A 26,064-nucleotide genomic window follows, 5' to 3' on the forward strand; every position below is an offset into this window, starting at 1 on the left:
TTTGGCATTTTTTGTTTATTTTGAATCTGCGTGAGCGTGAATGAAACAAAGTCAGTACCAACTTTCTGCAAATGAAGACACAAAAAAATTGTGGAAATTTTGGTAAATAGACAGTGCTGGTCACCAAGCCTGAACACACACACTTAAGGAAATGCAAGTGTCCATTAAGTAAAAGGTAGTTTTTTTGTTTTGTTTTTTTGTTTTACTTTAATCGCCTACCAAAGAATTTGTCTAAGAACACTTAAAACAGAGATGCTTCATACCCCAACTTATAAAAGAAAAAAACTTTTTTTTTTACACTTTTCAACAGAGGTACTTGGCTGTCAATCTTTTACGGTTTGAAATCAAAAGTTGGGAGCGGGGGAGGAGGAGGGAAGAGAGGGGTATACACAAAACATTAAAAATCCAAAAGGTTACTCTACTGCTCCCCTGACGTACATTAGCCCTAAAATGTAGCAAAGGCAAAGCCCTACTTCCAAACTCCTTACAATTACCCACCTGGGTATGGAAAGGTTTACTAATGCAAGTTCCTGCAAAATAGAATATGATATGTTCTACTTGCGCGCTACTAAGTTTCCACAGGGATGGGGGTCCAAATGCTCACTTGAACCAGGCGTTTAAAATTCAGCAGCTCAGAAGCCACTTTTGGTCACACGGCTAGATCGCTTTTTATGGTATCCTAAACTCTAAAACACTAAAAATGAAACCGAAAGGGTGTTGTTTCAATTTCTTAAAGGGGTAGAACTTCACCTTACTTGAGAAGAAATGCCTGGGATTAGAAAAGAAAGAAAGAAATACATTTAAGTTTGGCTGACCCCTGAAAATGATTACAACTCAATTTTGCAACGGCGAATTTCGCATAAGAATTTTATGAATGGCAGTATGTACTGGCCACTTACTGCTGAACAGAAATTTCTTGTGTTTCCAGTAACAATCAGACAATCCATCATTATGGGAAGGTAAATTCCACAGGAGAGGGGTAATTAGATGGAAACTGAGTTCAATGACTAGCAATTTGTTTTCTGAAATTAACACTGCATGACGTTTTTCTTCTGTAACCCTCCCAAAAAAGTGGAGGTTGGCTGGGGGAACTGTTTTCCTCCCCTCCATTTTGGTACCTCTTGGTCCCTAATTTGCAAATTTCCCCATTGCAATGCTGTTCCGAATAATTAGATCTTCTAATAGTCTGCATAGATACTAAGAATAAAAGTGTAAAATAAATCTTAAAAAAAACCAAATCATCACATCCCACTATTCCTTTTTGCTACAGAAAATCCTGTATCAAAAATTTCTCAGAAACAGGACTGAAGTCATACTGTAATTCATTCATGCACACAAAGCTTGGAGTTCCCCATTTAATAAACATTATTGTAGTCACATCAGCCGAATTTACACGAGATCTAGGCTCGGTTCTGATTATTTTATGGAGTACATGTGGTAGATTTTATTATGTTACAAATTGGAGTTAAGAGAAACTTGAGACCAAGTTCCACAAAGCACAGTGCAACATTTTAAAGAGGGATAAAGGAAGCAAAACTGCCAAACATTCAACTCTTTCTTTTCTTTTCTTTTGCCGGGACAACGAGATAATTTTGCTAAGACATCAGTGCAATGGTGGGGTTTTGTTTGTTTGGGTTGGGGGTTTTTTTTGGGGGGGGAGAGGGAAAGATAAGGGGGGAAACTTAAATGTGGGAGGAAGGAATTGCAAGGAAAATAAGAAATAACAGCCACAACCTTTTGAACTTTTAAGGGCAGATTATAAGTCTACGATATTTTTTGATAAATTCTGACAAGGAAAAAAAAAGAGAGAAACAGCATCCTTTAAAAGTATATTGAAGCAGTGATTTTAAACAAAGAAAGCAGAACTAGAACATCTTAAATTTTTAATCCTTTCTTTACAGGTTACCTAGCCCACTTTTGATTAAGAAACTGTAGAAAGTTAGTAACAGCCACAAGTTAACACCGAGAGGTGGCACTTGTCAATTTCCCATAGAGTCCTGCTTTGTGGTGTGTCTGAAATGCACTGCTCCAGATCTTCTATCACACATGGCTGACATCAACTCTGTCAGGTTTTTTTGTTTTGTTTTGTTTTTTAGTCCACTGGTCGCTTTTCACCATATTTCTTTGTAAACTCTTCAGCGTTCTTACAGAATTTTTTACGGTCCTTAGAGTATTCTTCGGCTAGGTCGGCCCGAAGTGGGTGCTCGGGCTGGGGGTCGTTCACCAGTGCTATGAGGGACTGGATTACTGCCGAAAGAAAGCACGGAATATGTCAGTATTGATGCGTGAGAGCGGGGCTGGGGGGGAAAGAGTATTTTGGTACACACAAGCCTATTGGTTTTTTTTTATTACTTTTAAACAAACAGAGGTTTTCAATTGCCCATGGCCTCCAGCTACCAATACCACATAAACAAAGCTATTAAAACCCACGAGAAACTGAACTTTCAAACTGCAACCCTAAACACCGATGGGTTGAAGCTGGCACACGAAGGGAGGAGGGTGTGAACCAGACAATCATTCTGGGCTCGCTCAGCAATGGTTTGGCAAGCTGGCGTTATAGCATCCAAAAGGGTCTAAGGTCTGCTTGTATTTCTGACCAACTTGTGAGAAAATAGGGAATTAAACTCATGACTGCGCAGCGATAGTTACTGTGTCCTTTTCCCAGGTTTCCTTTGCAGTTCCTTTTTTCTCTTCCCCAGCTTTCAATAAAGAGTTTGTACAGAACTGCTGCTGTCAAAGTCTAACCATGGTACAGCCAAAAGCAGGCACCCCCAAACTGCGGCCCTCCAGATGTTTTGGCCTACAACTCCCATGATCCCTAGCTAACAGGACCAGTGCTCGGGGAAGATGGGAATTGTAGTCCAAAACATCTGGAGGGACGAAGTTTGGGGATGCCTGGCCAAGAGTGTCAATGAGGGTTTACAGTCAGATGTTGTATGCCACCCCTTGTGGCACCTGCATCCCACCCCCAGCAGTTAAGAACTAAAAACCCCATTAAACAAAACCTTTTACAGTTAACTTAAATTCCCACTAAAAATATAAATTAGTCTGAGAGAAGCCATGGCCATCTGCTGGAAGTCTTACCTTGATCAGTTTTGGTGGCTGGCTTCCAGTTTTCAGCACTAATTACTGGCAAACAAACCTGCCCCTTTTCATCGATGTTAGGGTGATAGATCTTTGTTTTAAATGTAATCTTGGGAGGTTTGAATGGATACTCTGCTGGAAAGTTGATTTCGATTCTGAACGCACCCTTGTCGTACGGAGGATTGTCCTGGAATGAGAAGATATTAAGAACAGTTCAATACGGGAAGGGAAGATTTCACAAAATGCTGGCTTCAGAACTGTGGCTATAATGTTTTCATTCATATAAACATAAATATAAATATATGAATGATTCAAAATCAATATACCAGGAGTTGTGTTATGTGTCACAGAAAAGATGCCACAGGCTGATAAGGAGGAGTCTAGTGAGGAAGTCGGCTACTAGAAGCAACATGCAGGATAGTGTTTTGCAGAATGGACTGGAACTTGGGAGATTTGTATTGAACTCTAAAAGCTGTGGCTTGCTAAAACAAACCAGCAACAGAACTGCAGGCCAGGGGGGGTCAAGAGAAAGGCTTTTCAAAGCAACTTGCTGTCACTAGAAAAACACCACACCACTGCCTCCCGCCAAGGGAAGCTTAAGAGTGGGAATGGGGAATTTCCATGCCCCTCTATTCCGTCACATGTAGCTTGACCCACTTTTAGACTTGCCTTCCTGGCTATCACTGAAGCTCTCTCCTCACCCAAGGACACATGATAAAACCTTATTTTCAATAACATACAAATACATAATAAAAATATAATAGCAGTGAGGATGGGAGGGATAAACAAAAAACAGCAAAAATCCAACAGCAGCAACGAGGAGTCGCCAATTATCCATTAAATGACCTGGGGATTGGAACCACTTTTGCTTGGTGTCTAAAAGGTAGAGTCACTCCCTGTCAAGCCTTCAAGAAGGATATTCCATAGATCAGATTTCCGGGGTGCCGCTACAGGCCAGGCCGAACACCCCCTTTCCTTCAAAGGCTAGTTCTGCGGTGAGTGAGAACAGGACCAATTCTGCAGCAGCACCCCACAAATCCAACTATGAGTACGAAATACCCTTGCAGTTAAAAACAACAACAACGAAGGACACAATTCCACATGCTTACATTCTATGATGTGTGGTTTGTGTAATGAGTATCCCTCTAGTGCATTCTACCCTCCTTTGCTCTAAGCCTTCTCCCTGCTCATAGTACACCCACACTATGCTGTCCCTCTGGCTCACTCGATATATGCCTCCTGGCTCTTTCTACTTCTCTCCCCTCCTGCTTCTCTCCCTGTTGATCACTCCTAACTCACGCTCTCTGCCTCATTCCCGACGCTGCTGCAATGGCGTTCTCTCTACCAGGAAATAAAAGCATCAGGGAAAGAGCTGGGTGCCTAGGCTGTGTGGCACTCAATAGACACAAAAGCCGGCTGCCATTTTTTGCTCCTCACTGGTCTGAAATACCGTGTTAAAAACTAAACTTTCCCTAAAGCTGAAGTTTAAAATTCAGTAAGGAAACCTGCATTCAAGAGGAACGCCAGTTAAAAGAACAAATGAACTAATGAATCCATGGAAACAGTGGCTGCAAGGAACCAGAAGGCAAACGCAGTTTGAGAACATTTAAAAAAGAGAGGGGAGGGATTAAAAATTACACAGGAACATCTCTTCAGAGAGGCAAATCCAATGGCCAGCACATGGAAAGCCCTGCACCACCCAAGAGGCTTAGGTGCTCGTGTTTGCTGACTAAGAACGCCACATGGCAAATCACAACTGAAACCAAGGGATTCATACCAACTGTGTGCTCATAGATTCAGTAACCTTTAAAATTCTAGCCATCCTGCCTCTAAGGCAGGAGTGGATACACATCAAGTTTATCAATGCAAAAGATGGGCAGGCAGAAGAACAGGGTGCCTCTGAAGATACACAAAGCTTAGGGATGTTTTTAGCAGCAGGATGAGATTGAGCTCACCGCTCCTCCCCACATGTCCTTTCCTGGTTAGCTTTCTTCATTTTGGCAGCCTAATTTTAAGTGGGAATAGTCGTTTGTTGTTGCTTTCATTGAGCAACTATCCAATCAGACCGAACACAGGTTAAGAGCTCAACGTCAAGCCTACTAAGTGGTGAAAGCAACAGCGAAGAGGAACTTCTTTCCTGCCTCTTTTGCATCTGCAGAAAACAGCAGACTTCTTTAGGTGGTCCACAATCTAACAGAACTACCTTCATCATCGGGGTCTGGTGAAGAACCCAAGATCTCCTGCAATGATTCTGCAAAGTTTTTTGCAGATGAAGTCACTCAGATTCGGAAAGAGGTAGGTTCCACTGTGGTAGTGGGGCAAGGGCGGGAGAGTGCTAGAGTCCTGTCTGGTCAAGTTGCGTGGGATCAATTCCAATCTGTTACCTCTGAGGATGTGGACAGGCTGCTTGCAACGAGTGAAACAGACTACCTGTCTCCTTGATCCTTGCTCATCCTGGCTCATAAAAGCAAGCCGGAAAGGGCTAGGCGATGGGCTCCGCAGGGTGGTGAATGCCCCTCTCTTTGAGGGAATCTTCCCAGATCTAATTAAGGAAGTGGTTATTAAACCGCTTCTTTAAAAAAATATTTGGACCCGGCCAATATAGCCAACCATCACCCAGTCTCAAATCGTCCATTCTTGGGCAAGGTGATCGAGTGGGTGGTCGCTGAACAACTCCAGGCGCACCTGGAGTATGCAGACTACTTTGATCCCTTTCAATCGGGATTCAAGCCTCATCATGGGACTGAGACTGCCTCAGTTGCGCTGGTCGATAATCTCTGGCAGGCCAGGGACTGAGGTGAAAGCTGTTCCCTAGTCCTGCTGGATCTCTCAGTGGTCTTAGACACCATTGATCACAACATCCTTCTGGACCATCTAGAGGAACTGGGAGCACTCTCCTTCCTCCTGAGCTGTGTCCAGAAAGTGGTATTGGGGAGGAGTGTTCAGACCCCTGGGCTCTCACTTGTGAGGTGCCTCAGGGCTCGGTCCTCCCCCATGCTCTTTAACATCTATATGAAGCTGGTGGGAGAGATCAGGGGGTTTGGGCTGGGCATTCACCAGTATGCAGATGATACCCAGCTCTACCTCTCCTTCAAATCGGAACCAGTGAAGGCAGGGAAGGTCCTGTGTGTCTGGAGGTGGTTAGAGGATAGATGGATGGCAGCTAACAGATGGAGGTTGACTCCTGACAAAATAGAAGTACTGTTTTGGGAGGACAGGGGGCAGGTGGTGTGTGGGACTCCCTGGTCATAAATGGGGTAAATGTGCCCTTGAAGGACCAGGTGCACAGCCTGGGAGTCATTTTGGACTCACAGCTGTCCATGGAGGTGCAGGTCAATTCTGTGTCCAGGGCAGCAGTCTACCAGCTCCACCTGGTACGCCAGCTGAGACCCTACCCGCCTGTAGACTGTCATGAGTGGTGCATCCTCCGGTTAACTCCCGCTTTGACTACTGCAATGCACTCTATGTGGGGGTACCTTTGAAGGTGACCTGGAAACTACAACTAATCCAGAACGTGGCAGCTAGACTGGCGACTAGAAGTGGCTGCCAGGACCATATAACGCAAAAGGATCTTCACTGGCTCCCAGTACATTTCTGAGCACAATTCAAAGTGATTGTGCTGACCTTTAAAGCCCAAATGGCCTTGGCTCAGGATACCTGAAGGAGCATCTCCTCCCCCATCGTTTAGCTCAGACACTGAGGTCCTCCTCCGAAGGTCCTCTGCTGGTTCCCTCACTGCGAGAAGTGAGGTTATAGGGAACCAGGCAGAAGGCCTTCTTGGTAGTGGCACCCTCCCTGTGGAATACCCTCTCACCAGATGTCAAAGGAAATAAACAACTATCTGACTTTTAGAAGCCAGCCCTGTATTGGGAAATTTTTAATGTTTGATGTTTTACTATGTTCTTATATATGCTGAGAGCTGCCTAGAGTGGCTGGGGAAACCCAGCTAGATGGGCAGGGTATAAATAATAAAATTACTATTTTTTATTATTATCACCAGGTACAAATGACCTGAGTAGTGCTTTTGGAACCAAAAGAAGCTGCTTTCACACTCACAGGAACAATAAGCCCTTGCCAAGTCAATAAGTTAGCTTCATCAACTTGGATATTACGGAAGTTCTTCATTCCACATTTGCGGATTTCTTCAAGCTCCTGCAAATAATAAAAAAAACACAAAAAAATAAATGTTAGAAAGAAAAGCCAGAAAACAGTTTAGGAAAACACACATTACTTTTTTTCCTTTCGTATTAAGTGGATGGGGATTGAAAAATGAATCAACTGCTGAACATCACTCTTCTTACTTTTGAGCAGGTTACATTTCATGGCTATGCTGAGAGTAGGTTTTGTTTACGTTTCTCTAATTTGTGCCAGACCTAAAATAAAATAAATACCGCTACTAATAAAAATAATGTACTTTCAGTCCCACTATTTTCAATGAGAAAGACTATAGCAGGTACTCCCACTAAAATTACTAAGACTTGAAAGTGCTTCACATACCCCAAATGCAGTAACTCATAGAAGAACCAAGCATATGTCAGAATTATATCAGCATACTGCAGGATATTGGCCTTAAGGCCAAAGCCAAGAGATGAAGATTACCTATTGAGCAGGTTTGACTATTTTAAACCAATGCAGTTATTAAATAATTAATTTAACCTACAGTATTGCATTTGTAACCCACTTTTGGATTTTTTTTGTAATGGAAAGGGGGACAGTGTTTGTTTAAAAAGTAAAAAAAATAAAATCAGGATTTAAACACACCAAGGGGAAAAAAAATAAAAACTCCAGAGAACATCAGCCCATCAGTCTCAGAGGGCAGTCCATTCCTCATATCACTTGGGGCAAAGACTACATCAAAAGCAGGTCCTGCTTGATATGTTGGACCAATGAGCATTTTAGAAAGACGTAGTTTTCATGGAGGCCATGAAGTCTCTAGCTGGCTCAGTATCTTCTGTGTGGATATTGAAGTCCCCTACGAATATCATCCTGGCACCCTCCAACAATACCCCAGAGACCACCTCATTCAGCCCAGTCAGGGATGCTGCTGGGCAAAAGGGAGATTTATGGTTTGGGGAGGGAGGCAAAATGCATTTACATTTGTTTTTCAAAAAATGTTTAATCCAGAGGTATTGCACAAGTGTGTTACTCAGCAATACCAACATTCTGACAAAGCAGCACTGCTATTACATTCTCCAATGTTATCCCCGGCATGTTCAGATCTTGAGAACAGCGTTCAAAAATCCCATTGCTCTAGGCGCATTTTGCGACAGGGGATTTCATTATTGCGAGCAGTTTCTGGGCTCTGGGCACAGTACTGCACCTAAGATTTCTGATTAAAACTGCACAGTGGAAAGAAAGGAGGGCCTTTTTCTGCCTCCTCACTTCCAGCCACTCTCTGAAGAGACCCTCTTAAGAATATAGGGAGGGGGACAAGGGAAGCATGGCTTTGTTTTTTGCAGTCTTCAGATGAGGACTAGACCATGTGAAAAATGAACAGAAGATTTTAGCTGCAACTCATTCATTTTCAGGTTTGCATTCTTGTTTTAAAAAAACACACCTAGACATTCTGTTGTTGCGACCATAACCTAGTTTAAGGTGCTATTTAACTCCTAGCTTTCATATCTCAGTTTCTAACACTGCTTGAGAGCACAGGTCCTCTGAACTGGGTTGAAGAAATTTTGAAATGCCGTCATACTTAAGTTGCCCCAGTGTGCCTGGTTACTTATGGTGCCATGCCATAATCTAGTAGTAGTTACATTGACTGGGAAGTTTCATCATGAAGAGACAGGTGCAAACTTAACTATGGTAGTTCACTACTATTGCTTTTGCCATAGCAACAATACTTTACTTCTTGTAAACTTGCTGAAAGCTCAAGGTAAACAGACCTGGTATGGTGTTTCTCCACTGATCACAAGTAGAACACACAGGAACAGCAAAGAAAAGGCAAACAGTGGCTGTACTGTCAAAGCCCAAATATGCCAGCAAACAATAATCTATATATAAAAAAATGTAAACTGGGCATGTGTGTTCGCCTCCAATGTTCAATGAAACCGCTTGACCGATTGCGTTCAAATTTTGACACAAAGTCAAATGTGACTATGAGAGCAAGCCCATACCGTTTTCAAAGACAGATGTCACACCTGTGCAACGTAAAACCCCCAAAGCCCTGTGTTCAAAACCTCCCCACTCAGACGAAAGTGCATGCTGGGAAATAGAACGGAGAAGCAGTGTCCCCATTGGCTGCAGACAATCAGTGACATCACAAAATTCCAAGGCAACAAGGCTCAGCATTGCCCAGCGACTGAATAGGCCACAGCATTGCCCAGCCGGGAGAACTGACTAGGCCGCAGGCCACAACCAACTGAATATGGGTCTTTTACAGGGCTGTGCCTTTGCGTAGGATAAATGTGTCGGGGTGGGGTGGGGTGGGGGGATTTTACAGAACACGCGTGGGTAGGGGAGTCAGGGTTGGGACAGGGAAATTTTTACAGAACACGCGTATTGGGGGGAATGATTGTGCGCAAAATAAAGGGGGACTCTGAAGGTCTATTTAACATAAAAAGGTCATTTTAACACAAAAAGCCACAGCAACGCGTGGCAGGGCCAGCTAGTAGTATATAAATATAGACTGGCATAATGGAAGTGTCAACTGACATAATGGAAAGACATGCTATCCAAACTTACATGAACAAAGGGCACAAAGAGCACTGAAAAAGATCCTCAAACTTCATCATAACAAGCCTTCCCCAAATGAACTTTTCACCTGGCAGCACTCATGCATGCAAGAAGCCCTCACATCAATAAAATGAGAAGGACAAAATGAGATCCCATGCAGAAAGGATTCAGAACTGATTCTACAGAAGCAGAGGCATGTGCTCCACTGACTTCCCCTTCCCTAAGGAGACACTGTTTGTGTAGTCAAGGAGAATTTCTTTCCCTTGAAAACTGGCCAGACCTCTCTAGCAATAGTCTACCTGAAAGTCGTGAAAACCCTTTCCTTTTATTTAATGCATTTACCACACTCTTTTAACTGAAAAGGCTTTCGGAGCAGCTTACAATTATCAGTAGTAACACAGTCCTCGCCTTCAGACTTACAAACTGAAGAGCGTGACACACAAGAGAAAGGAGGAGGAGACTGGAAGAAAACACACATATACTCTGGTGCCAATTCTTCACATATCTGCTGTTACAGAAATGACGAGGAAACAGTTCAGGTATCCTGGTGGAAATGGCTGCCACTAGATGATGGCTGAGGTGGAACTAAAGACAGGGGATCTCTCAGTCTCTGTAGCCTGGTGTAAATGATATAACCAAGCTGCTTTATTAGGGGCCTAATCTGATTATTTAGTACTTAGGTATCACCCATAGACCTAAAATGTATACTATGTACTTTTGGTTTCTATTTTTACATGATTAAAATGTTTTTAAGTGACAGCTACTAATTACTAATGGACATTGTGACTGGTAATTTTGCTAGAGACAAGGGCTATTGGGGGGGGGAGGTAGAAACCATCCCATTTTTATTGTCTATTATTGTCTACTCCAGCCTCCTCAACCTGATGTCCTCCAGGCATGTTAAGACTACAATTCCCATCATCCCTGATTATTGGCTATGCAGGCTGGTGCTGACAGGAATTGTAGTCCAAAATAGCTGGAAGGTACCAGGTTCAGAAGGAATAGCTTACTCAAACTTGCAACAGCTCTATCAGGTCTTAGACTTAGGCAAAAGGAAATCATTGGAGATGGCAAGGATTGAATCAAAAACTTTTACATGCAAGCATTAGGCTCTGCTACTGAGCTATGGTCCTCCCTGATGTGTTTACAACAAAGCCAGTCACTGGCAGTCATAAGGTGAGTGACTAGGACTTTTTAAAAAAAGCCTGGTCCACCTGGATTTACCACTGGTGTCCACTGTCATGATGTACCCACAAAATAACAAAAACAAACAAACCCTGCAACTTTTGCTGCATTGCCATGAAATGAAAAAGTACTCAGATGGAAGTCCATTGTAAGGCTCAGTGCCTAGTTATTTTAAAAATGTCTCAGTAAACTGCTAAAAGTGTGCAAAGCTCAGTCCAATCTGACATGGCTCTCTGCAAACAGCTTATTGTACACCTATGGATATAAACATAAAACAAGCAGGAAACAGCCAATGGAATGTGAAACTTAGGCAACAGGTTTTTGTTGAGTCTCTCCTTTGTGACTAATCACTTCCTTTAGTACAGAAACTAGCTACTCTGTTAGTATCAAGGTTAATTCAAATCACCAAGAAAAAAATGCCAGAATGTAATCACAGATTTCTTCAAATGAGCCTATTTGCTGATCATATACTTCGAAATAAATACTAATTGATTGCTGCAATCATAAAAACATGCTAGGCTTTTGCAGACAGATGCTAGCTGGAATACTCAAAGGATCTGCTCCTTTTCAGATTTCCTTTGTTTTGTTTTGTTTTGGTCTGCCTGTCTCCTTTCTTATACAACTGCCCTTTTCTACCTGACTCTTACTTACCCCACAAGGAAGTACAAAATCTCAACCAGAAGAAAGGTCTGGTAATTGTTACTCAGCAGTGTTCTCTTTGAGACTGAAGGTAAAGGCCCATGAAATGGTCAAATGCTTACAGCCGGGTTAGGGAACCTAAAGCCTACCAGATGTTTGACTACAACTCTCATTATCCCTGGCCACAGGCTGGGATTGATGGGAGTTAAAACACCTTCAACATTTGCGAGACCACAGGTTGGCCAGTCCTAGTTTACAGTACAGTACTGACAGAACCAACTGAAGAGATCAGACTGTTATAAAGCACAAAAAAATGAGTTAAAGTCACCCAGGTCTGTCAGTGGATGACACCTGTGGGAGTCTGCCCAGCCCCTGGCCCCTAACAAGCTATAAAGTACACAATCTATTGTGCCATGCAACAAAGATGTTTTCCCCACAGCTCTTTGCAAGAAAAAGCAATTGGTTCAGCTTTTAGGTGGTTACTTTAAGAGAGTAGCTTCTTATAGCTGAAACTCAAATACAAATAGTCTCCACCACCCTAATCCTAAACCCAGGGGTTCCCAACAAAATTTTCTCGAGGACCCCTCATCGAGCCGCTATTGTGACAAGGACCCCCATTAATTCCTAATCCTAAAATTAAAAAGTGAGAGCCAAATTAAGAGTCTTTTTATAAGAGTCCAGGGAGGAGGGAGGGGAATTGAGAAGACAGGGTACCTGCGCAGTAGCGCACAAATGAAGCCGACGCGCGCAAAGCATCTTGGGGAGGTGAGCGTTAGTAGAATGCGCACACTGCCTCTTCGCAAAACAGTAGTGTTTGTAAAGCGCCACCTAACGGCATACAGCAGAACTACTGCCTCTATCTAATTCTAGTTTTGCGCTAGACTCTGCTCATGCAGGAAGCGGCCAAAACAAAAAATCTGTTATCATCCGAAATATATTTAATATATTTTTTATTCTAATAGCATCTTGCGGACCCCTCCGGCATAGCTCGCGGACCCCTGGGGGTCCTCGGACCACCTGTTGGGAACCACTGCCTAAACCAATTAGCAATTCTGAATCAAAATGTATTTAAAAGTCTTCCTAATTGGAACAGATTAGAAAAGGCTAACAAAAAATGATATTTAAGGAGATGTGGTTCCATACTATTATTTAATGTGAATGAAACTTTATAGGGCACACATTTAACATTATGTATTTTGATAGCCTATCAATATAGTTATGACTACGTACAGACTTTTGTCTAAAGTACTGTCAAGTTACGTAACATTGCAAGGCCTCTGGCCTGGCAGTAAACAAACTACAGTAGTGCAGACAATAAGAGTGTCTCAATAAGACATGCAAGGGCACCGAAAAAGGCAGCCCAGCTGTTTGTAAAGAAAATCAGGAGGGTCTTCAGATATGGTGTCTGCTTAGTTGTTCACACATGGCTACTAAAAGCTCCATCAGCACTTGGGTTGTGCATATATATTTAAAAACATATATGGGCAAGGTTCACACTGAAAATGAACAGCAAAAGGGGACTCCTGGTTGTCAGAAAGCAATCTGTAGGCCTGGCCTTCCACAATCTGATGCCCTCCGGGTGTTTTGGATTAAAACTCCTATTTAACCCAAGCCAGAGTGGCCATATTGGGGAAGATTAACGGTAAAAACGGTAAAGGACCCTTGGACAGTTAAGTCCAGTCAAAGGTGACTATGGGGTTGCAGAGCTCATCTCGCTTTCAGGCCAAGGGAGCCAGTGTTTGTCTGCAGATAGTTTTCCGGGTCATGTGGCCAGCATAACTAAACCGCTTCTGGTGCAACGGAACACCACAACAGAAACCAGAGCGCACAGAAACGCTGTTTACCTTCCCGCTGGAGCGGTACCTATTTATCTACTTGCACTGATGTGCTATCGAACTGCTAGGTTGGCAGGAGCTGGGACAGAGCAACAGGAGCTCACCCATGGTATCCCAAAGGCAGACAGCAGACTTCCTACATCTTACTGAACCATCTGGGAAGCAATGCCTTCAGCAGCATAAAAGGGGCTGATCTACTAATGGCAATTAGGGCACCACCCTTTCCCCTTTCTGATACAAATTAGTAGCACAAGCCACAAGCCACAATAACTGTATAAAGTGTCCTACTTGCTCGCATTTCTGTGAAACAGAAAGGAGCATAGAATTGGTGGCAGTGACAATGAAGAATGAGATTGGGATATAGCAGTGAAATCTGGGGCATCAGTCAGGATTTGGGGAAACAGCTACTTTGGCACATAAGAGGGTGTTCAAAGAGAGTCCACATGATGGGGAGTGGAAAGGTCCGGGGAAGATGCTCAGATCCAAAGAGGAAACACTGGGAATGGTGAAAGGATTTTGGCAGGCAAGATGAGGAAGGGTGGTACTGGGATTCCATAGCAAAGTTTTGTTTTGTTTAGAAGTTGGCACCTCCACACCACCATTGATTCCCACCTACGGTACCCACATGTGATAAACTGGAGGTGTAGAACCCAGGCCTCTGCCAAGTTTTGTCCAGTAACCCATTTTTATTTGTTTAATCTCCATTTTGAAATTCATTCTTTCATTTCATTTCAAAGTGCCCTGACTTCTGAATAATGGCAACATGCATCACATATTATTCTCTCCGGCTTTATACTGAATTTTCAATAGATGATGGGTTTTGAAACAAACAAACAAACAACAACATACCACATTTATTTCTGTTTGTTAACCATTCCAACACCACCCGCAATGTTGTCTGTTGTTGGCAAAATTCCGGCATTGGCAACATGCCCTTCTGGAGGTTTCATGTGTAAAATATGTCACAAATCAGAGGGAAGCAGCTAGCTAGCAATGGATGCTAACATTAGAGCAGTCCCTTTTGAGGAAATTGTGCAATTTTTTAAAGAGAAGCAGAAGTTCAGCATTGCTGAGTGACAACATGACGGGAATCAGCATATAGTATTGCTTGTAATCTTTACCATTAAAGTATTTCAACCTCCTTCGCTGAAATCACTCATGTACCTTTCACTCTGCACTTTGCCCATCATTTCCTTTTCAGGAGACGAATCCTGCGGCATATCTCAGAGAATGAATCTCTGCCCACCAACTAGTATTACTATGCTCAAATATTCAAAATGATAGCACACATTTAGATTTAAAACACACTGGAAGCGCTAGCTTTGCATTCTTGCTTTTAAACCTTAAATACACAAATCAATCAGAGACTCTTTCATCAAACAAAGAAATAAAGAAAGAGAAAAAAGTGAGAGTCTAAGAAGAGACAAGGAAATGACTAGAAGCTGTAGGCAGCTTGGAGGCCATATGTTGCCACTCCCAATAAGAAGTGATTCAGAATATCCTCTCCCCCTCCACAAAAAGGAGTCAAGTCTCAAGTTATTGCAATTACAATTTGAGAAAAGATCCTTTCATCTCTTTTATTGGTGGGGAGGGGAGGAATTCTATTCCCTGTTATGAATATTGTATGGACTCCCTTCCTGAAGCCCTTGAGAGCCACTGCCAGTCAGTGTAGACAACACTAAGCTAGATGGATCGGTGGGTCTGACTTGGCATTAGGCAGCTTCCTAACTAGGCATATAATTCCGATACGGCTATCTTAGAACTATAATATGTCAGGATACTGTCTGATATTGATGAGAGTATTCAAAAAACAATGACGTCGCTGTTAACTCCAGAGCCCCCCAGTGGCAGTAACCATGCAAATGCATTTTCAAATGAGACACAGACATATATTACTACGCCCATCTAACTTCGCATAAATTTGAATGCTAATTCGTGCTGGCGTGCATATTTAAAAATAGCACATTAGCTAACGTTAAGGCTGGGCTAAAACAATGAACGGGGGGGGGTGTCAATCAAGCAATGACCTGTTGAAACTCCTCACTACATACAATTCTATTATTTGCTTTCAAATAATGTGTTCAGTGGTGTATCTGGCAGTGAGAATTTAGCTGAAAAGAAAAGTTAGAAAAGAATATACGGACCACCACTCTCAATCTAATCTACTAAGTTTTAAACTCATTATTTTTACCCAAACGTATCCCAGTGTTATGGTCTACATGACATATATGTCTCCCGCCTTTTTCCCTGACAGGAACACAAGGCGGCTTACATATAAAAATAAGAACAGATAAAAAACATGGGGGGAATCATTTAACAACAATTAAACATACTATTATATATTTATATTAGTGGCCTTGTGCCCAGTTGCTTGGTGCAGTGCCACCACATCAGAGTATCGAACGAAACACACACACATATCAGATTTTTAAAAAACAGGGAAAAGTTACTAGCAAAAAACGTAAATAGCTTGATGAGTCAACAGCTCATTTACAAAAGATCTGAATACAAATGCTCCAAGTTAGTTTCATGGGAGTGCTTGCTGCTGTTAGTTTATGCAGTTCAGCTGAGTAAATGTTTGACTATGTCGCTGTTCAAGCAAAAACTTTTTAAAATCAACTTGCTTGCTATTTCCTTGCCTTTCAGGCAGAAATTTGAACACAACTGTGTTAACATTTCAACGTTTCTGAACACTCCAAATTTTAAAAAGTGAAAATCACAATTTGGTTTTTTTAAAAAAATCCTATGCTTGCACTTCAGTGCCCACTTATTTCCCTAAGGAGTTGGTGTCATTTTAATGCCACAAAATGATTTGCTGTAAACATGGGACAGTTCCTTTTATTTCACCAACCTTAACTGGTAGATAACATACATGGTTTCATATAGCCAAGCATCTTCTATAAATTTGTATCTTCCATCAACAGAAAGTGGTCCATTTCATTTCCATGAGAAACAGAAACAAAAAGCACATTTTGTGGCATGGGTCAGACATGTGGCAGCCCTCACGCTGGGCTCTCATGGAAGTGCTCTGTAGGGGTCATCTCAACTCCCATGATGGTGGCAGCACTTTAAAGGAATTTGGGCATTTATGCATAGAAAACGCAAACAGTACCTTCTTATGGGCTCTGCAGCAGCCCTGCATTAGCCCCACACCACCATGTGGGGGCTGCTGCATGCCCGAACTAGGACAATGTACAGATTTTAATATGCTAATGACACAATATGGTATCAGTACACACAGTACTGAGACAGTGGCTCAATTGGACAGAAGGACTCTACCAATAGCAAAACAGTGGCCGAACGATGCTGCTATGCTGGGACTTGCCCACGACCTTCAGCCCAGGACAGCTTTTTAAGGAATGAAACAAGGCTACTACCAACCCTTTTACATGGGCAACTTATGTTTACTGAACAAGGATCTTGTAACACCACCACCACCACCACCACACTCTTGTGCAGATGGTCTAAGGTGCACTTCAAACAATGTTTATGGACAAATGATTGCATACTAAATAAATAGTTTGAAGAAATGTATAGTAAAACAACATTGGGTATGTTGCTGCTTTCCCTGCTCTTACATTGAAGTAAAAGGTAAAGGGAACCCTGACCATTAGGTCCAGTCGTGACCGACTCTGGGGTTGCGCGCTCATCTCGCATTATTGGCCGAGGGAGCCGGTGTATAGCTTCCAGGTCATGTGGCCAGCATGACAAAGCCGCTTCTGGCAAACCAGAGCAGCACACGGAAACGCTGTTTACCTTCCCGCTGTAGCGGTTCCTATTTATCTACTTGCATTTTGACGTGCTTTCGAACTGCTAGGTTGGCAGGAGCTGGGACCAAGCAACGGGAGCTCACCCCGTCACAGGGATTCGAACTGCCGACCTTCTGTTCAGCAAGCCCTAGGCTCAGTGGTTTAACCACAGTGCACCTGGGTCCCCCTTCAATACTTACACTGAAGTATTAACAAATAAATTTTCTATATGCATTCCTACCTCTGTCATTTCTGGGAGAAGATACCATTTTTTAATTTACACCCTGGTAAAATGACATTTGTCAAAGCTGAACCGTGCTGACCCATTTGCCCCAAATGTAAAGGTGGATACTTCTTACTGTGTTGTATTAGCAACAAGAGTTTGGGGCTGCTTTGGCAGTTGTTTGACTGGGACGCCAGAGGCCACATTTGGTTATACTCTGCTCTCCACTCACTCTATATCCTGTAAAAGCCTCCTGTGCCAAGATTGTTCTCCAGTACTAGAACAGAATCAACCAAAGAGGCAGCCGCCTTGAAAACAGAAAGGCCAGTATTTTGTCATAGCTTTAGTTAGCCTCTATCTGAACCCATGCTCTAGATTCAAGTCATCAACATTCAATGGTATAGATTTCAATTACTATCTGTTGGTGCTGAGATATAAATTACTAGTTAAATCCATAATACAAGAAAAGGAAATATTATTTGTAAAACACTACATATATTGTATGCGAATTAGAGTTCATACAGACAGATGAGGGAGTGCATGAACCAACTACACATTTGTTAGTCAAAAGCAATCGCATGGCATCCAGTCCTCGGATAATAGTCAAGATATCCTATCATTTTTTAGTTTATTTTAAATCAGGGTGCAACAGCACACCAGGAGTGAGTGCAAGTACACTGCCTTCAGAGCTAAGGTGGGAGTGGGGGGAGCATTAAAGCATTTAAAGAAAGTTGTGCCAAAAATGGTTGCCCAATCCGCATGTGTAAAGATGCTATTTACTTAACAGAACCAGTGTTGGAAACTCAGATATACAAGCTAGGAGCCAATTGGTCCTGAAACCAGTTACAGTCGCCAAAATGGGATGTCTAGCTGCCATTTTGGGGCAAAAGAGCTCTAAAGTCTTATTTTTCAAATGATGAACTGAGTGTGATTGATTCTCAGTTAAACATCTGGCTAGTTCAGATGACAACCTTGAGCTAGGTTAAGAGCTTTGAGAACTTGAAGAAGAAAAGTGCCTTGATCCAGGGACAGTCCACTTATATTTTGGGCTATTCCTTCCTCTTTTTCTAATTGGTGACTGCTCCTGCTCAGGCTGCACAGAAAAGGCATTTTGGTTCCAGAAATTGATTCCAATTGTGCAGATTAAATATAACTGATAGAATTATACAGGACGTGGTATTAGTACTATGTGAAAATAGCCCAGATCCAATGATCCCCAGGCATGCACCTCCAGGCATCTTTACTTGGTCAGAAGAGACTGATAGCTAGGTGCAAAATGCACCTGGTGCCTGGCTAATATCGAACACTGAACAGAATAGCCTCACTGGCAAAAAACAAACACGAAAAAATAAAAAAAAACTATGGTAGGGGATTGCTGCTGAGTGGCAGCCTAGTTTGGCATGAGCAACACCTCCAAGAAAAATAAACACTAAAAACATTCAAAACTTCAGAAGTGTGTCTGGCTTACCACCAGTTACAGACCACTTCCAACAGATGCACACTGCACTTAAGACCACTTAAGACCATCACCTGCCATGCAGCTACTGAAATAGCAATGGATGAGCTTACTCTAGGGTAGGGTGGGGCATGATGGCTCCACTTCCCTTTAGTGTTCAGAAATTGAATCAACGTCTAAACCAGTGATGGCGAACCTATGACACGCGTGTCAGCACTGACACACATAGCCATTTTTGGTGACACGCGGCCCTCCCCTTTTTCCTTTTTTAAAGGGGAAACAATTATACATTTTTGTTATTTAAAGTATAAATATTGTGAAATTATGGGTTTTTTCTTGAAGTGACACACCACCAAAGTTTTGCTCGGGTTTTTTTGGCGAATTTTGACACACCAAGCTCAAAAGGTTGCCCATCACTGTTCTAAACACAAGTACAAACTTGAGGAAAGATCTCTAGATTCCTTGTAAAATCAGGTATCAGGTGTCCATTCACTGTTTAAAGTTTAAAGAGTATTACTTGGGCAGCATTAACTCCAGCCAGAATGGCCAATGGCAAAGAATGATGGAAGCTGGGGTCCAACATCTGGGGTGCCAGATTCCCCACCCCTTCTACTAAAGTATATTCTGGAAATACTCTAAAAGGCAATTCTTAATGTTTATATTTACTTATTTCTGTCAGCCACCTAACTGTTTGAATATGTAATCACCCTATTTAAAGGTAAAGGGACCCCTGACAGTTAGGTCCAGTCACGGACAACTCTGGGGTTGTGGCGCTTATCTCGCTTTACTTCCGGGTTATGTGGCCAGCATGACTAAGCCGCTTCTGGCGAACCAGAGCAGCGCACGGAAACGCTGTTTACCTTCCCACCAGAGCGGTACCTATTTATCTACTCACACTTTTGACGTGCTTTTGAACTGCTAGGTTGGCAGGAGCTGGGACCGAGTAACAGGAGCTCACCCCGTCGAGGCGATTCAAACCGCTGACCTTCTGATCAGCAAGCCCTAGGCTCTGTGGTTTAGACCACAGCGCCACCCACGTCCCTCCCAATCACCCTATTTAAATTATCTTTAAAATATTTTACCATGGGCAAAAGTTTACTATGACAAGTCCTGAGAAGCTCTGCTTTCCAATAAATTCCAGTTATTTCAGTTTCTGTAGATAGTTCTTAGTAGTTCATCAGTAACTGTAAGCGCTATGTCTGTTTCAAAATACTATATAAAGGAGTCTATATAAGATAACCTTTGTAACAGACAGGAAGTTTATTACAATATTAAAATAGTCTTTTCTTTCAGATTCAGCATTTACTTTTTGTAATATGCTAATTCTCATCTATATGCCCATATCTAATTCAGGGTTGTGGAACCTGTAACCCACCAAGTTAAAAATAGAGGGAATGACAAATGACAGAAGCCATTCAATAAAAGGACACACAGTACCCAGAATTTCTACTGCTTTATGCTGTCATGATGCTATCCCATCTTATGGAAACATTATTTTAGATCAAAACCTAGTATCAGACTAGTAGTGGCAAATACAAGTAGAATTAAATAAACATAAAGGAGGGGTTCCTTATGGACAAAGTGGTTCATGGCTCAGATACAAAATACGGTACCTGATAATTATTATTCTGTGAAGCTCTCACTGAAATCAACATTAAATGAACCATTTTTAAATTTTAGAACCAGTGAGGAATATAATTGGCAATTTACTAATAACCTCTAAAAGAGTACATAGATTAAAAACAATTTAGGTTAAAACTACGTTTTTAATCTGTACTTCATTCAGCAAATATTATTAAACTGAGAAGTAGACAAAGCAAAGAACAGACCCTGGAGGGGAACATTTCAGATACTGTATAAGTATGAAAGTTTCACTTTCCTTTTCAATAAAGAATCATTTCTTGGCCTTCTTCAGAAGGAAATGCTGACTACACCACCTCCTTAGCTATAGCAAACAGATATGCATGGGAAGTGAGGGGAAATTAACACACAAATGTATATACATGCTGTGGCAGCATTCTGTACATCTATATTATTAACATCAGTAGCTCAGGCTTACAGCAAGGGTAGGGAACCTTTTTTTTTTACTGTCAAAGGCAAAGGCCATGTTCCCTTAGGGGTAATTCACTGAGGGCCACCTGTCAGGAGTGTGAAGGGCCACAACCAGTTTTGAGCAAGGCCTATGTTATTCCATCTTTCTGCCACACCCTTCTCTCTCCTCCTTTTCCTCTCCATCCAGTGTGCTACCAGGTAGGGGGTTAAGAGATAGATCTCCTCTGCAAGAGGCTTGAAATAATCACTGACAAGAGAGATTTCCCCCCTCTCCTTTCATTGCTCCATTCATTTAAGCATATCCCCACCCCCATTTCCACATCTCTTTCCAGGTTCATCACACACCTACACTTAGGCCAAAGGCTGCAAGCAGTCCTAGGGCAAGAATTCGCCCATCCTGGTAGACAGCATCAGGACCAGCATCATATGCTGGAGAGCTGCATGTTATATTTGGTCCAAAATTACTTATTTACCATATGCAGCAAATGGCTTGAGAATTACAGCTCTAGTTACAATCTCTACAGGTCTAAAACACCGATATTATAATTATGTGTGTAAATCCTACCAGCATAGGTATGGGTTACTGAAAGTCCTGCATTCTCTCCTGTGGAGATTGGTCACTATTCATATATTTGCTTCTTAAAACTTTTTAGGAAGTGCATACTATTAGTCAAAAACATGCAAATGACTGGATACAGAGTTTAAGGACAGATAGGCTGTGCCAGGTGGGACGACAAGGAAAAATAGTTACTTTTATTTGTTGAACTTGTATACCACCCTAGACCCGTATACCTCAGGGTGGTTCACTCTTCCTCTGAAAGTACAAGACTATTATTTCTGGCATATTAATACAGAGGAAGTGGATTTAAGCATTTTTTAAAAATTAAAAGGACAGGTTATTTCTTGAAACACCCCAACTCTTGCTTTACACATAAGCTTAAAGCCATGCTGACAGTAAAAACTGCCTATACAAATGGTAAAACTGTTAGGATTTATATACAGTTGCAAGAGCTTCCCAAGTGAAATCTGTTCCCTGTCAGCACCTAAGAAGAATTAAAGCAATTTCAATGACACAATTTATTCAATTGTCTATGCATTTCCCAAGTTCTGGATAGTAAACCTTACTCACCAAATAAATTAGAAAGCAACCTTACTATGCCTGTACCCAATTATACACATAGTTCACTGACTAAATGCCATGTAACTAATTACATTACATATGCACAGTATAATAATAACAACAACAATTCATTATTTATACCCCACCCATCTGGCTGGGTTTCCCCAGCCACTCTGGGCAGCTTTCAAAAAATATTAAAAATACATTAAAACATCAGTCATTAAAAACTTCCCTAAACAGGGCTGCCTTCAGATGTCTTCTAAACATCAGACAGTTGTTTATTTCCTTGACATCTGATGGGAGGGCATTCCACAGGGCAGGCGCCACTACAGAGAAGGCCCTCTGCCTGGATCCCTGTAACATCGCTTCTAGCAGTGAGGGAACTGCCAGAAGGCCCTCAGCGCTGGACCTCAGTGTCCGGGTTGAACGATGGGGGTGGAGACGCTCCTTCAAGTTTATGATTAAGAATCTCTTAAGCAAAACAAAACCAACTTCTATTCATGACAGGGATCTTAGAAGAGGCATTCCCTCTTGTGAAAAACAAAATGAGAAATGCCTCTTCTATGATGAAGCTTGCCACTAATGGGAATTTGACGAACTTGCGATAAATTCATCAGGGGCACCTTTTTCGTCAAATATTGCTGCGCAATTATAATACAATCTGTCATGCTACAACAGCTGCAAAAGCCATATCTGGATGTAAACTATACGAGTTAGCGAAAGGAATGCGCTAACAGTGATGCAAAAACTGATGATGCATATGCAGAACAGTTTTTAATCTGTGCTTATGAAGGCTGTGGAGCAAACGTCACTCTCTCATCCTAGATATGACTTATCACTCCAGGGGAGTAACACGGCCTCCTTTGGACTAGCACAGTGTTAATCCGTTGTCGGGGCAAAACGAAACTAATTCACAGGATATTTGTCATCTTAAAAAGCCTAACCGATTTGGGCTGCAAACTCACTGAACGTAGTCACACTTACTCCCAAGTATAAGCCAAAAGGATCCGCGCCGCCGTTATTGTGGCACATGCTTTTCAAAGCTCCCACCCAGCCTCTTTTGTTGCCCGTCCTTGCCGGTGGGGGGGGGGGTTGGATCTCCTCCCTTACATAACCCCAGAACTGAATAAAAAGCCACCGCTTTTAATCCCGTGCCTGAAGAAGTAACTTTGGGAGATCTGAAGGCTTTTTGAAGGAAGGCCGCGGGAAAAGAAAAAAAGGAAGGAGGAAGCAAAGCCATCCCCACCTGAAGTGACTTTTGAACCCGTTTTCAGCTTACTCAGAGAGGGAGATGGCGAGAAACGTGGAAGAATTTTTATTGTTATTTTAAAAAAAGAAAAGAGAGATGCACCCCACACGGCCTACTTGAGCAAAAATAACAATTCGTTTTTTATTTTATTTTTCCTCTCCCCCCCCCTCCACAGTTCCCACAAAGGACCGACTTCGAAAGAAGCCACCACCCACCTCCTCCCACTCCCGGCGACACTCCGCCCCGAATCCGAAGCGGGGTATCGGCTCGCCGCCTTCCCTCCTCCCCGGCCCGGCGAGTGGGGTGGGCTTGCTGGGACGGAGGGGCCCCCGAGCTCCCCCAACCCGGAGACGCCCCAATGGACGCGGGTTGCCCGGAGCGAGGAGGAGGCCACTGGCGCCGCCGCCGCCATCCCGCCCTTTGCTTAGTCACCGCGGGAGCCGCTTCTCGGGCCAGGGCCGCCGGTGTGAGGAGGGAAGAGGCGGAGGAGAAGCCGCTGCTCCAGCCGCCGGCCTCCAGCCCCTTCCCGAGGCGCTCTCGAGGGCCGAGGCCTACGCTTCCCTCAGGCGCCGGCGGAGGAGGCGAAAAGAGAGAGAGAAAAGAGCGAAGCGGAAGCGGCTCCGGCGGCCCGAGCCGGGGGGGAAAGGGGAAAAGCGGGATAGCGGGGCCTTCGGAAGCCGGGAAGGGACCACTCTCCTCCGCCGCCCGGCTCGGCCCGGCCCGCGCAGCGCCTCCCGCCGCTCCCCACCCCGCCCCGGCCCTGCCCGGCGGGCGAGCTCTCGGATGTTACCTTCATCAGCCTCCTGCTGGCCGCCATCTTGGATCTGCTGCCGCTGCCCCACAATGCATGGCGGCGGCGGCTGCGGACGAGGCGGCTACATAGACCCTGCGCTTCCTGGAGTTGACACGCGCCGGGCGGGAAGGAGGGAGGGAGGGAAGGAGGCGTCGTTCGGGGTGGGGGGGAGTCGCCCACACACACACACACCGCGTTCCGCGAGGGGGTTTTAAATAGGGTGGGCTCCCAGGCACCTCCTGTCGATAGATAACGCACGCTCATGATTTTGGAATTTCCAGTTTGGGGAATTTCAGCTTTATGTATGTTTATTCATCATCATCATCATCATCATCATCATCATCATCATTATTATTCCGCCCTGTGGAACGCCCTGCCACCAGATGTCAAAAGAGAAAAACATCTACCAGACTTTTAAAAGACATCTGAAGGCAGCCCTGTTTAGGGAAGCTTTGAATGTTCAACAGACCATTGTTGGAAGCCGCCCAGAGTGGCTGGGGAAATCCAGCCAGATGGGCAGGGTATAAATAATAATTAATAATTATAATTATATTTTATTTGCAATTTTATACGTCCCCATAATTTTCCAGTCGTGTTTTTTTTAATTTATTAAAGCTTTATTGCAAAACAATTTACATACTACATAAAAAACAACACGAACCAATACGATACCCTCATAACAACTAAACACTAACACACAACATATCATTTGACATGGAAGTCAAATTTTACAGTTGCTTTAACCTTTTGAAACTCCATCCCCCTTTCTGCAGCTCCTTAATTATTATTTTTTATATATTTCCCTGCATATTCCAAATTAATTTGCACAGGGATTCATCTACTTTAAATGTAGGTGCAGGTTATTGCAATAATCCTGCCAATGTTCTTATCTGTTTACAGTTTGTTTGTAAATATTCAATAAACCGTTTCCATTCTTTTATTTTATTTTTAAAAAGCCGTTATATTGATCCCCCCCCCCCCGGTAAGTTTCGCCATTTCTGCATATTCCATAGGTTTTGGTATCTGTTCTTCTTTCACCGGGACTTCTTCTTTCCATTTTGGGGCAAGTAACGTTTTTGCCGCTGTAGCAGTTTGGGTAGTTCTGTCCCTATATTTCCCACAAAAAAACTGTATGGTTCAAAGCATGGCTGAAATATACCCCCCCCCCCGGGTTTTGCGGTTTTTTAAAACCGCTTTTGAGGATTTTCTTTTTTTAACAATCAAGCAGTGTAGACTTTTATTGAGCAAATAAATACAGTCGTACTTCAGAAGTCAAACGGAATCCGTTCTGAAAGTCCATTCGACTTCTGAAACATTCGACTTCCAAAGCGTGGCTTCTGATTGGCTGCAGGAAGCTCCTGCAGCCAATCAGAAGCCCCGGAAGCCCCGTCGGACGTTTGGGTTCCAAAAGAACGTTAAAAAACCAGAACACTCCTGCTGGGGGGAAAAGGATGTGCTCTGCTGCTGTTATGGAGATGTCTACAGTACTTGGAAAGGAGGGGGCAGCAGCAGAACTTGAAATGGGGGTGGGTTTAGACCAGGCATCCCCAAACTGCGGCCCTCCAGATGTTTTGGCCTACAACTCCCATGATCCCTAGCTAATAGGACCAGTGGTTGGGGAAGATGGGAATTGTAGTCCAAAACATCTGGAGGGCCAAAGTTTGGGGATGCCTAGTTTAGACTGATATATACCCTCTGGAATTCCCTCCCTTTCAATATTAGGAAGGTGTCATCCTATATAATAAAGTCCCTGTGTCTCTGCATCCAGATTCCGTGTGTCCCGTTTTCCGCGCTACTGAGCATGTGCCCCACGGACACAGGGATTGGACGCAGAGACTGGACGCACACAGAGCCGGGGTTCTCTCTCCCTCAACGGCTTCCCCTCCAAACTGCCGTTCCGCGCCTCGCCTCCCGATTAAAGGCGCGAGGGGAAGAGGGGAAGGGACCATGAGGGATTGAGATGCAAGCGCGCGTTCCCCGCCGCCGCCAGGGCGTTCGTGTCCC

The 26,064-nt window shown here is 43.3% G+C and overlaps 1 protein-coding gene across 1 annotated transcript; it reads right to left on the bottom strand.

The window, feature by feature from the left end:
• On the bottom strand, positions 1 to 24,109 carry UBE2L3 (ubiquitin conjugating enzyme E2 L3). Its single transcript, XM_035098352.3, has 4 exons — positions 24,058 to 24,109; positions 7,141 to 7,236; positions 3,085 to 3,271; positions 1 to 2,247 (listed from the first exon to the last, which is right to left on the bottom strand). Exons 1-4 carry the CDS (start codon positions 24,082 to 24,084, stop codon positions 2,093 to 2,095), a joined length of 465 nt encoding a protein of 154 aa, XP_034954243.1. The 5' UTR covers positions 24,085 to 24,109; the 3' UTR covers positions 1 to 2,092.
• Positions 24,110 to 26,064: the final 1,955 nt, after the last annotated feature.

Source organism: Zootoca vivipara, chromosome 16 (genome assembly GCF_965207765.1).
Source record: "Zootoca vivipara chromosome 16, rZooViv2.hap1.1, whole genome shotgun sequence".
Taxonomy (NCBI): Eukaryota; Metazoa; Chordata; class Lepidosauria; order Squamata; family Lacertidae; genus Zootoca; species Zootoca vivipara.